Genomic DNA, 13378 nt, shown 5'->3' with positions numbered 1-13378 from the left:
GAAATATGTTCAGCATATTATCTTCTTTATGCACTTACTGCCTCTCATTCCTATTTTCTAGGACAGACTTACATTCTGAAATGATTATTTTAATTCCTTGTTTGGCTCTGCTTATTTTCTTGCAAGTTGTGTCTGTTTATTCCATGCTTGGTTTTCCTCCCTGGCCACCATCTGGGTTGTGCACAAACCCAGATAAGCATGCCTTCCAGAAGGCTCCAGAGGCATAACGGGAAACGTCATCATCAGGAGCATCATCACAACTGTGCCACAGCTGTGTCTGCAGCACATGCATACCTACAACGAGTTTGGGCTGAGGATGGCATGTGCAGATTCAGTTATTGATACTAATTCTTCTCCGTTACATGTCTACACTGCAAAATGGGAGAGAGAATGAACTTTTTTGGGGGCCAAAGGGGAAGCTGATTTTTATCTGCATGATTTTGTAGCTTGCTTCCCCTTTCTATGTTCAGCCTTCTGTTTCCCTGGACGGTGTTTGGAAAGAGATCAGATGTAGATTTTGATGATAAGAATTTTTGTGATCAGAAGCATTTAAAAACCACTAACTCTAAAGTCTAACTACTCAGATACTGAAATATGAAGTTTCCCAAGGCTTTTAGGAGTTTCTTCTTTCAAGAAGTTGCTATTGGTCTTTACAGAAAGCACTTAAGAGATCGAGCACAACAGTTTCCAAGTATTTACAAAACTTAGCTCTTTCTTCCTATCTTATAATTTCGTTCAGTTCACTGAGCATTTCAGTGCCATGTAGCTGCATCAGCTAAAGACCCAATTCTCTTTTTAGATTAATTTTCCTCCAAGGGTGCGTGCAATTCATAAATATCCTACCCTTGATTTCTCCTTTTCCTCCCCTCAAAATCCTTTAGTTTTCAAGCATTTCTATTTTATTGTCATTTACAAAGGTATAAGACATACTTTTCTTGTATTAATAAAAACATTAAGCCTAACTGTTAAAGCTCAAAACCAGATTTGGTATAGAATTATCACTAAACATTTAAGTGACAATTATGCCACCTGACATATAAGTATATCAGAAGTCTTCAGAAGAGATCATTAACATTTGCCTCTTCTGTTTGTAGCTCGAGTTTCTGACCTTCAGTCATTGACTCCATGAGAAGCTCTATGGAAAAAGATGAAACAAATGTCTGATTTGAAGTACGGATATTTAAGGACAGAACTTCATTTGAGGATGTTAAAGGAAAAGGATGAAGAATCAAAGCAGCAGTCAGCACCATATCACAGTCGAAAGGCTACAGATGACAGAAATTACACTTTTGCTAGACTCAAAACTCATGTCAGCACGCAGTTTTGATATGCTGTAATATAAGAACATGAGACAGCAGCTTACACAGTGCTTAGAAAAACACCATAATCCTCTTACCGGTGACACAGGAAAAGAGAGCAGATTTGTGCTGGAGGGAACTAGATCTTCTCTTTTTGGAAAGCATTCTTGAATCGCTTGGTTCATATTTTTCAGCAGTAATAAACATTTTATGCAACTTAGGATTTATGCCTTGTGGAATCATACGTGGACTATGCTGGTAAAAATGAAGCAATTTGTTTCCTGAAATAGCTTTGTGGATGCTCCTTTTGTTAGACTGGCTTTGATTGTAAGTCTGCAAAAGAGAGGAGAAATCATAAGTTGTTGGATTGTTTTTTCACGTAACTTGATCAAAAGTAAAGGAACACCTGAGTGTCTGTGGGGTTTCTCATTATTGTGTGTTCCATCATCAAGATGCTTTTTGGTTTTTTTTCTTTTTTCTTTTCTTCCCCAAACACAACTAAAACAAAATATGAAGCAAGGCCCTGAGAGCCAACCATATTCCCCCTTCTGTGAAAATCGTCTGTTAGGTCAACATAACTGCTTGTGCAAGTTCTTGAACTGCAAGTTCAAGACTTCCAGTATGCCTCCACATTATGGTAACCAAAGCAGAGAGCAAAGGAACAGAAGGACATAGATGAAAACAACAAAGCAATAAGGTCGTATTGAAAATCTGATAATGAATACATTAAAACATAGCTACTAAGTTTGGGGTTTTTTTCTTTTTTAAAAAGCTTCCATACTAAAATATCTAAGTCAAATTAAATTTGAATTATCATCGTTTTGTGCCTAGGTAAAACATTCAAAGCAAACGTAACAAAAAGCAAGGAAGTACCAAAGAACAGCGATTGTTCTTTAAGTTGCAAACAATACAAAATACAAAACAATGTACAGCTTTTTACACTCTGTAAATAGATCAGAAGTAGGCACAGCACTTGAGAGAAAAAGAAACACAGCCCTTACCTGGGGGAATTTACAATCTGCAATAGATACAGGGATGGTGTAAATTAGTTTACGTCAGAAACAAAGAAAGGAGATCAAGCAAAAAAAGGCATAAGATTATTTGTTAATGTCATATATGCTCCAAGTCCTTTTAATTACACTCCATTTTTACTGTGCAATGGAGAAACCAAGACAAAGATGGACAAATTAAGGAAAGAAACTGGTCCCCCCCTCTGAACATTTCTTGTCCTAATACTCTTCTCCGAGTCTCTGTTACAGGTCACCGATGGAGACAGCGTGCCCAGTTAGGCAGACTAAGCGCTCTGAGTATGACAGTATGGCAGTTATGTTCTCTTGAGAGAGATGATCTTTGGAAGCCAGGATTAGAGGAAACAGACACAAAGATGGAAGAGGTTAACGGCTAGCTCTATTATACCGTCCCTCAGACATTCCAATAAATCTCTTTTAATCCTAGAACAGGCAAAAAAGTATTTTTATGGAAAAAAAATTATATTACCAAATTCATTGCTTAATGGAATTGTTACTTTGCTGTTACAGAGACAGTATGTTTCCTTTTCCTTTGTTTCACAGAGAGTGTCAGCTTGGCCTGACAGGAGCCTGAGAGGCTGTGCCCTTCTCTTGTATCGGTTTAAATCTGCAGCTAACAGCCGCCTTCCAGGCTGATGCACATGCAGCCAAGCTGTCACAAGACGTTAAAAAACCCTAATCAAAACACAGCACATCTCGGAATACGGCCGAACTAGAAAGGTAGAAGATTCGCAAGCTGAACGTTCAGGGAACCCAGGGCATTAGCAGGGTGCAACTGCGTGATGTGTGCTGCACCGCTGAGATGCAGTGTGCTTCCACGGGGGACAGCTGGACTGAGCAGGGAAACACGTGGGGAGGTGAGGACCGGAACAGAGTAATAAACACTTTTGTAACAGAAATTCCTGCCAAACATCAAACTTCCAGACCTGCATTTTCCAATTTTTCCCAATAAAATTTCTTCAAAAGCTTTATAATTGACTTGAAGTGGTTTGGTTTTTTAAAAAAAGAAAAACAAATTCCCACAAATTAATATGAGAGCATTAATTACTCAGCTGCAAGTTACGTGATGGGGAAGAATCTCCACATTAACAGATCTGGAAGGAGACTCAATCAAAAAAAAAAACCCAACAGAAAACCCACCCCCACAAAAATATCCAAGCAAAAACAAACAAACAAAGCCAATATTGTTCAGCAATTAAATTTATTTCATGATCTCAAAACAAAAAAAATTATATAAAATTACTATCCTACCTGGGGGAAGGTTCTGCTTCAAAGATTTCTGAGGAAATCTGAAGAACCCAGTAATCCAACTGCCTGAGTGAAACTCCAAGGAATTTAAGGGACCATTTTAATATCCCGTTACAGAGCAGAACTTTCAGTAGTAATCAGTCTTCATAAGGAGCATGAGAAAATATCTATTTACAAATACCATTCACTTTTATCATTTTTAACTCTCATCCCTTCAAAGCAGCTTTTTTCCGCTCAGGCAGGATTGTTTGGACCCTCGTTTAGAATTAAATCCCTGCTACCTACAAATTTAAACTAGAGGCACAACATCGAATGGAATAAATGAAATAATAGCAAGACTCAAATATTGAGTTTACAATTAGCTTACACAGATCTCAGGCTTCTCTGTCATGAAACCTGATCCAACTCAGAACCAACCTCACAAGTGAACAAAACCAGTGAAGAACAAAATCAATTTTCAGCCAGAACAGTGAGAAGCACCCTAAAAATGGCTTGCATTCCAACAGGGGTTGCACGATGAAACTGTAAAGATACAGGTTCATATTACTCTGCAACCAATCTCACCAGTGAGTGATGTCAACAGGGACTTCCTTGCCTCCTCCTACCTAAACCCTGCCCTGCCAGCTTCCTTGGATCAGACCTAGCAATCACGTGGCTGCGGGATGAAGCTGGGCAGTGTGCTGGTACAGCTGAAGGACGGTTCTCCCGGCTCACAACTCACGGCTTAGATTTCCACTGGTACCTTAGTTTCCCAAGGGGCAGCCTGCACTCAGAGACAATTAATTATACTCTGAGTTGAGTGCTGAGGTTCAGGAATTTCGCGGAAGTAGATTTCCACTTAAGCTGATCTCTTCAGACCTCACATGTAAGTCTGCTACCACTAAGTACTTGTCCGAAAGCACAGTGTCACCAGCAGTTCAGAGCGAGACGCTTCCAGTCCTCCCGCTCTCAGAGCTCCATCCCTATCTCTTCCACATGTTGTTCTGCACCCTTGGCAAAACCCCTGTATTTTCTGAGTTTCAGTTTATCAGTTACAAAATAAGTTTTATTAAGAACAAAGCCTTGAAGCCCTTCACATTGAGACAGTGCACATATTTTTAGAACATTGTGGGCTATTATACTTTCCTGTAGGGACAGTTATATAATGTTGCTAGGAGCGCTCAGGATTGCTGTGATTTTTAATGCACAGTATATAGTTTCCTGGAATGGACCGAACAAGCCACTTTGTTTTCCCAGTGAGAAGAAAGCTACACTCACCCGTTCCTCCCGCCCTTCGGCGAGGATGACAACGATCCTGCCTTGCCGCCTGCGCCCCGTTCGGCCCATCCTCTGCACAAGGCGAATTGGACTTTTCTGGGCGTCAAAGCAGATGATGAGATCAACTTCTCCAATGTCTAAGCCTTCTTCCCCAACACAGGTAGAGACCAGAGTGTTATACCCACCTTCACGAAAGCGTTTTACCACCTGAATAAACGATTCAAATTAGATTTAACAGGTTAGCCAGAAAGCCCCTTATACACACTTGGCAGTTTTTCTAGGTTCAGACAGAAGTTGAAAAAATAAATTTATATTTTAAAACTACAAAACTTAGTCTTTCTGAATTTGTCAACTACTACCTCGTGATCAAATACCACGCACTAATGTTATCAACATCAACATATCAACTCTTCAATTCTAAAATAAAGGAAAAAAAGCACACCTTATTCTGACTCCAACCATGGCATTCTTCTAAAAATTGATCTTCCCAACTTTGCAATTAAATACTTTTTTTTAAACTTTGCTAGATCAAAATTTAAGGATATATCTTATTTTTTCTGCCTACATGAAAAAAAAAAAATCCCCATAGCAAGTATTTGAATATTTCCCCAGATTTTCAAATATATAAAAGTTAGCAGTTGTTAATATAATGTAAATATATAAAATATTTCTACTCATACATTCTGTTCAGTGAGTATGATTTTGGCTAATCTGAAAGCAATTGAACTACACAGGAATTTACTAATGACACTTTAAAGTTCAGTTACCGCCATACAATCTGTATCGATACTCATATAGTTATTTACACAATTAATTCTCTTTATCATTATTTCCTAATAGAAGTCTCATCTTTTCTTTACCTCAAGTTGTTCCTTTTGTGTGAAGCCTTTTGTGCTCCTTCCTGTGGAGTGGCCAACAAATGTCATTACTCTAACAACTGGACTGAGCCGGAAGAGCATTTCTGCAATTTCTTGCACGCTATCTCGAAACGATGAGAAGATCATCACCCTGGTATCCACAGCGTCCACAGATATGCTTTCAGTCGTGACTTGATCTGTTTAATTTTAAAAAGCCAGAAAAGCATTTTCATGCGTGATTTTAAAATAATTACCAATAAAAAAGTAAGGACAGGTCATCCCATAAGTTACACATTCACAGCTCTCATCTCACTTAATGGGAAGATTTTGTCCAAGTATACTGCATTTTGATTTTTTTCAAAGAAATTTTCTTTAAAAGGAATTTAATTTAAAAAAAAAAACCAACACCTAAGTAAATAAATAAATAAATAAAACAGTAGAGAAAACTGACAATTAGGAGCCTCTCAGCCTATTTAGACCAACCTCCCAGAAAATGCTCAGAGATATACCGGCTCAAACAACTCCTCTTTGGAATCAAAGCAGTTTTCTAATTTTGGAGAATTTACACCAACTAATGGTGAGAATGTCTTATATCTGAGGTACCATTACTAATGTTACTTTGAAAAGCTGAGGTTTGATGGCAAGTGTCTTGAAATAAAGTTTAAGATGCCTTCTTCCAAAGAGCCTACAATGTGACTTTTAAATCTGCCACTTGAACGCCCAGAGCCAGATGAGGTTAGCAATATATAGCAATAAAAACAGTTACCATTAGTTTAGGATACAGCATGGTGGAGTAAGAGAGACGTGTATCAGCTTTCCATGGTTTACTGCAGAAAGCTGCCTCTAGTTCTACAGCTCAGGATCCTCACAACAGCAGAAATGTGCAAGAACTTCCCTTAATACCCTAATCTGTTGCTTCTGAATGATCTGCCATCACAACCGGTATACCTCCCATTTCAATAGCAAAGATAACCTTTCCCTTTTCTTTGAAAGGGAAAAATAATTGCATTGATACATGGTTTCTTAGCAAGCTGCCTTTGACCAAAACCACATTTCTTATGTTACACCATCACGGATTTTGTCTTCTGAGTACTCAACTTCTTTTTTTTGAACATATAAGAGTATCTGCCTTCATGAGCACAAGCAAAAGCTATCTAAGCAACATGCAAGTCTTGAACAGTCAGCTTCTCTTTATCCTATCCAAATACTACAACAACATGCCTATTACTGCATGCTACGAAGTAAAAGCCTAGTATGTTAAAAAAGAGAATCTCTGAAAGGGTATCATGAATTACTGAAATCGGCACAGATTGCATGCATTACCTAGACATAGCCCTCAGATGAAACCAAATAGATTTCCAGGGATAAAGATCTCCTCTTTTACATAATTCTCCACAAAACACCTTTATCCCATTAAAAGAAAGGTTAGGCAAGGAATCAAAATTCTCAAGACTGAATGTGTAAAACCGTGTTTCCCTGAACATAAGAAGAACAGTCACTTGGTACTTCACAGCAGTTTCACGCTATGCCTGTAATTCCAGCATCAAACTGTTTCTTGAAGTTAAAGCATTAAGCATAACAGATAAAGTATACATATCTTTCTGATCAACTATCAGAAATTCTGGTTTAGTTGTTAGTTCTGCATATCTACATGCAGAAATGCTTTCAGCAGCTTAAGTCAAAAAGGAGAAACTGAAGCTAAACATTTTCCCCATTTCTTTTTAAGATGAGCCTTGAATTCACAGGTAAATTATGAAGATGGCTGCCTCTGGTCAAAACAAATTTTACTCTTGAGGCTGACAGCCAAAGAGGTTAGACAAGAGAATCTCCAGAAGTCCCTTCCAACTAGCCTAAATTATTCTATGCTATTCTACTGCACTGTTTCAGTAAACTGCAGGCGGTATGGGAGGTCATCTGTCAAGTACAGAAACCAGTCCCCAGTGAAGGCCTAGAAATGAAATGGTGAATATGATTCAATATTTTTAGCTAGAAACCAGACAATTGCAGCACTGATATAACGTGTTCTGCATAATTTGCCATCTGAGCAGACCGACAAGCTATATATTTCAGAATAAGTGCAGGTTGGATATATCTTACTCACATGAGTTCATATTATTCTCCTCCACTAACTTTATTCTGAACATTATTCTATATCTATTTTTAGCGTATTCTCATAACTTGAATAGCGATAATGCTCAGTAGCATCTGTCCCTGTATTGTAAATAATGTTGTACTGCTGCCATTACCTCCTTGACCTTATCCAAAACCAGACTTAGAAAATTCAAGACGTTAGCAGCCCATAATCAATCTGACAAGTAATCCAGGTATGGAAGATTAGCTGGGAGAAGCTCATCATGCTGAGCCAACATTTCTTAAGGACTGGCCAGAACATTACCAGCAATTCAGGTAAGTGCACGATAAGTGCATCTTACAAAGCAGGGGCAATAGCTATGTGGTCAGGAAGCTCAAACTCAACCTGGTTGATCACTAGTTAGAAATGGTTCAGTTTGCATAGGCAACTTGGCACTACTCCCCTAAGTTCTCGTACGAGAGGCTTCATTCCAAACAGAGGAAAAAGAGCTGCTGTTGTTCCTGGTATGGCTAATGACTTAGGTTGTTAATGCTCTCCTTTTCCATCTCAAATGTAGGGCTTTTCAAGGAAAATGCTTTGCAGAAGTAGTTATTGGTTTTAAAAGTTAAACAGGCATGAATACAGTAAATTATGATTCAGAGTAGTTCGATAATGCATAACTGGAACAAAGCAGAGTTAAGTTCAGGGACTTTGTTTGCTTGGGTTTTTTTACCTAGAGATACTACACACTTGCATGAGCTCCTGAAACAAACGCTGAATGTATTTTCCACTGCTCACATAATGATTTAGGCTTTTACTTCAGAGCCTTCTGATGGAGCAAAGATACATGTGATTATGTTTGGAATCTTAATAAGTGCTCAAGTTTTTATTGACAGACTCATCACAATTCTTGTCTGGAGGAGGGAGAAATCAGGACATGGGTATGTACTCTATTCAGTCAGAGTCCACAACCAGAATTTAGGGTGTAGCTACTTGCATACATGTGAATTTAGAGTTTACTTGCAAGAAACAGGGAGTAAGGGTAAAAACATGCATTTGGGGTTATTGCTCAAAAGGTATCATCAGAGACACTATGGCACAGTGAATAATAAGGCAAATGAATAAAATCACAGTGTCTCACTATTTCTGTCAACTGTCCAGTGCATTTAGGTTGAAGATGCATAAGCTTAGGAGACACAAGCTGGAGCCTACTACATTCCCTAAGTTACTGGAATGCCTCCAACTTTGTGATCAGACTGCGAATTGTAAAGTGCCTTCTAGCCTTGTGTTATACACAAAGACTTCAGGATCAGTTGTTTGTCTGTGTTTTAAATTTAACTACATGCATCTAGAGAACTGTGTTTAGGACACTGCTTTATATTCCCCATGGCCTTGCCTTGCATGTTAGTTATGAGGATAAAGGAGGTTACAGGGATCAGAAGCAAGGAAGGACAGCAAGAAAACCTAACATACCTAGCTCAAGATATGACTAGATATGCTACCACAGCTCACCACTTGTGCTGTAAAAGATTATGTATTTCTTCCTGCACAGTTACTGTAATTTTGTATTTATAACCATAAAGACTTAGGGTTCATGCCTACCCACTTCTGAGGTTCATGTACATGGACACAAATCACAACATCAAAAAATTTGTATATTAATTACCTGTTAGTAATATTAAGAGACAGGTCTGACCAACATTGCAAGGAAATACATATCTGATGGGATTCATATGACAGCAAAATCCATGCTATCAAAAGAAGATGGAAGAGTATTAAATATGAAAGTTAGTTAAAGTAACTCCAGTACAGAATACAGAATTTGAAAACAAAAGGCAATAGCTTAGAAAGATGTTACAGACAGAGGGAAGTATGGATGGGAAGGGGGCAGGGAGGGGGGAAAAAAGAAGAAAAAAAAGAAGAAAGTAATTTGATTAAATGCATTTGGACATAGTATAAACTAACAAAAATAGAAATGAGGAAACTTAAAGTTGCCTAGACTGCTACTAGAAAGCAGCAGTCATTTAAAGCGTATTCTGAGAATCAAGCATCTAAGATAGAACAAAAAAAACCCCAAACAAACAAAAAACCCCGAACAACCATGGAAGGGCAGGTCAGAAATCATCAGAACTTCACAGAGCACAAAGATCCAAACAGAGAAGGAAAGAAAGTGAAGAAGTTGCAAAAAAAATTATTGTTACTGATGTCATCATTCCAAAAGCAACAACTGGATCAAGAAGGTGAAACTTCCTAAAACCAGAGATGTCTGAATGATTCATAATTTTTGCTTCATAACCTCATGCTACTGTATGACAGATTCTTTTCTCCCTTTTGGTCAAGATGAAAAAGAATGAGAGAAAGATGAATGTAATTGAGGGTTTTAAACTTCAAATCCATGCCTCAGAGTTTGTACTTCTTAGCAACAGGCTGGATATCAGAACTTTTATCCTTAAGCTCCATAACTACGTTGCATCTAACTTTGCAGGAGGTACTGGTAGCACTGCACTGAGAGATGGTTTCCAGAACAAATTCTGTGACTATGAAAATCATGAGACATAGTAGCACTAGGAATGAGTTTGCTATCACTGTTTTACTAAGCTGGTAGAACAGTTTATATCAAATTAATAATGATAGCTTACAGAATCTTTTTTCTTAAGGCAATTTTATGGTATAGTTCTTCTAAAGAGGACTTTCCCACACAGATGATATACAAACGTACAAGACAACAAAGAAGCACTTGAACAAATTAGGAAATAAATCAGTAAGATATCACTCTTTTTCATCCACAGGTTCAACTGTTCAGATACATTTTCTTTGAGTTGTTGGTACGTACCAGAACATCCCTTTTTCCAGGATTTGAAGTGTTCTATTACAATTTCCTCCAATTTCTTTAATTTTGGATGGCTATAGATAAATTCCTTTTTATTTTCAAACACTGAAAAGGAAATAAAGCAATTAAAGATGTAAGTAAACCTGCAACAAGTATGAAGGTTTAGTGAATTTCATTTCCTCCCATTACAATTCTCTAAGTCAAACATACACATTCCTGACACTAGTTCTAATTGTATTCACCTAAACAAACAAATAAACAAACTACTTACAGAAGCACGTTTGTTAAACCCAGTTTTTGAGAAAGTGGTGTTACTTTTGTTACAGTCACACTGTAAAAGATACATAGTGAAACAGTAGTATTTTAACCTTTCATTTTAAATCAAATTAAAAGCTTCAAACATAGAAAACTTGTTTGAAGGTAGCTAAAACCACCGAGAGAAAATAGATAAATAAATAAATAAATAAAAGTCTGGGGAAAACACTCTGGAATAAAGCATACTAGCCGAGCGTATCACAATGAATAGCTTCCTGCATCTACAAACCATGTAGAGGTATCTATGGTTTCATTTAAACAGAAAGTAAATACCCTGTCCCTAAAAGGGAAATACTGACCTGTTTTACTCTTGTAAACATTTCCATTCACTGAATCCAGAGATGCGTCTGAAAACGTGTCTCTAAGCTGCTGATATAGCTTCATGAAGTCCTCATTACGACCAAGTTCATTCTTCGTACGGGTTAACCCTTTGTAAAAAGTTGAAATATCTTAGTGTTTAATCTCCGGAGTGAATATAATTTTTGCTATCCAAAAGACAAGCTTTCTCAGAAGTAGCAAGCTCCTTTCAAGAGCTGACAGATACACGTTAGCTTTAGAAAATGTAATAGACATTGTTTGGCATCAATATTTTTTCAGGGAAGATGCCATTATAGAATTTAAACATGAAAACATGAATTTAAACGTGAAAAACTTATGTATAAACCAAGCCTGGTCCTGTGTGTAAACTAAGAAGTTTTACATCAACCATTTAGCACTAGAAAAGCCATCCAATCCAGAAACATTGAGGGTAGTGAGACACTGGAACAGGATGTCCAGAGAGTCTTGGACGCCTCACCATTGGAAGTGTTCATGGTCAGGTTGGATGGGGCTTTGAGCAACCTGATCTAGTGAAAGGTGTCCCTGCCCATGGCAGGGGGGTTGGACTAGATGATCTTGAAGATCCCTTCCAACCCAAACCATTCTGTGATTCTATGAAGTGCTGCCAATTACTCGAAGAGAGGGGAACCTAGATGAAAAGCTAGGATTAACAAGTTTCTTGAATGATTTTATGTCAATGTTGAGAATAATTTTGTCCTACTCAAACCAGAAATCAAACTTATCAGAACCAGTACGGAAGACCTATTTATTAGAACTATTTTCTGTCAGTCATCTTTCAGGCAGTTGGACTAGATGATCGTTGTAGGACCCTTACAACTGAAATATTCTATTCTACTCAAATATTCTATTCTACTCAAATATTCTATTCTATTCAAAAGCAGGCAGGGATTTAAGGAATCTGAGAAACTAGGAAATATATGAAGTGCTCTCCGGTGCCTCGGTCTAACAGAAGCACTATACCATCAGAAATGTAAAAATCTGCCCATGTGAAAGTAGTAAATTGTAAAAATGTCAAAAGCATAAAATTAATGAAAAATTATTAGCACATGCATACTATAAAAATATATTCTATAGTTATTCTGTAATATGAAGCAAGCACTGTACACTTTTGGTTCAGACGTAGGACAAAGCAGTGTCATTTTAATTAAGCAGTGCTGTAGGCGAAGTAGCTTTTGTAAGTTACCACTCAGTAGTTACACAGCTAAGTGTAAACCAAAATGAAGCAAGAAACACAAGAGGCACACCATGGGGTAACCTGAACAGCTGGAACCTTCCCCTCCCACATCCAGTGTTTAGAAGACACTTGCTGTTGGGCTGACATTACCAACTGGAAATTTTCCCCCTCAAAAAAGATGTCAGTACCAAACCAGGTCTTCCAGATAGCAATGACAACCCACTGGGTCTAAAAATAACTGTGGAGAATTGCAAAAGACTCACAATAGTCAGTGATAGAATTAGGAAAATAAACTGAGACCAGAACAGAAAACAGCTTTCTATTTTGCTTAGTGAGCATGGACAATGTTGCGCAGCTAGGATAGAAATTCTAGTGTGATGTGTCCAAATCTGTAATCTTCTGGCAAAGACACTTCAGACTCATGCATACATGAGTTTTGCTATAAGGGGAGGAATTGCTTTACAAGACCAAACGATTTCTCATTTTAAATTGTTCAATGGTTATTCTCTGTCTCTCCGGAGATATTACTGCCACTTACTCTGAGTTTGTGCCTTATTTTTTTCAGATCTGCTGCCATATAAACACATTTGCTTTCCCAAATATACTGTCTTTAACATTGTGCTAACGTATTTCCAATAGGGATGAAGGGGAATAAAATAGCAATTACGTTTGCAACCCAACCGTTATAGCAGCTGTTTTGTGCAAAACTAACCATACAGATGAGGTAAATTAAATGAGAAGGAGTGGAGACAAAAGGAAGGATGTTTCTGAAGACATTTCACCTTTTGATCCATCCATAATTCCACAAAGGTAGATAAATAATGACCGTGCTCCCATTTGCAGCAGCAGCTCATAACCATGATATAAACTGATACAAAGTGCAAAATCTCCTTCAATTATTCCTTGATGCATTCCCTGTGAAAACAAAATAGATGTATCATTAAATTAGGAAGTCAATAAG

General features: G+C 37.7%; 1 protein-coding gene across 1 annotated transcript in view; it reads right to left on the bottom strand.

Annotated features, from left to right (window-relative positions):
* Nucleotides 1-13378, bottom strand: part of FANCM (Fanconi anemia, complementation group M) — a gene marked incomplete at its 5' end in the record, with an annotated part of 77288 nt that overhangs the window by 36463 nt on the left and 27447 nt on the right. Inside the window, 6 exons of the mRNA XM_009321637.1 lie at nucleotides 1397-1631; nucleotides 4832-5038; nucleotides 5692-5885; nucleotides 10593-10694; nucleotides 11204-11332; nucleotides 13200-13332. Coding sequence (XP_009319912.1) covers nucleotides 1397-1631; nucleotides 4832-5038; nucleotides 5692-5885; nucleotides 10593-10694; nucleotides 11204-11332; nucleotides 13200-13332 — 1000 coding nt within the window. The remainder of the gene's footprint in view (nucleotides 1-1396; nucleotides 1632-4831; nucleotides 5039-5691; nucleotides 5886-10592; nucleotides 10695-11203; nucleotides 11333-13199; nucleotides 13333-13378) is intronic.

Source organism: Pygoscelis adeliae, unplaced genomic scaffold, assembly GCF_000699105.1.
Source record: "Pygoscelis adeliae isolate BGI_AS28 unplaced genomic scaffold, ASM69910v1 Scaffold43, whole genome shotgun sequence".
NCBI classification, from domain to species: Eukaryota; Metazoa; Chordata; class Aves; order Sphenisciformes; family Spheniscidae; genus Pygoscelis; species Pygoscelis adeliae.
The sequence above is the reverse complement of the archived record's forward strand: the minus strand, read 5'-3'. Positions and strand labels throughout refer to the sequence as shown.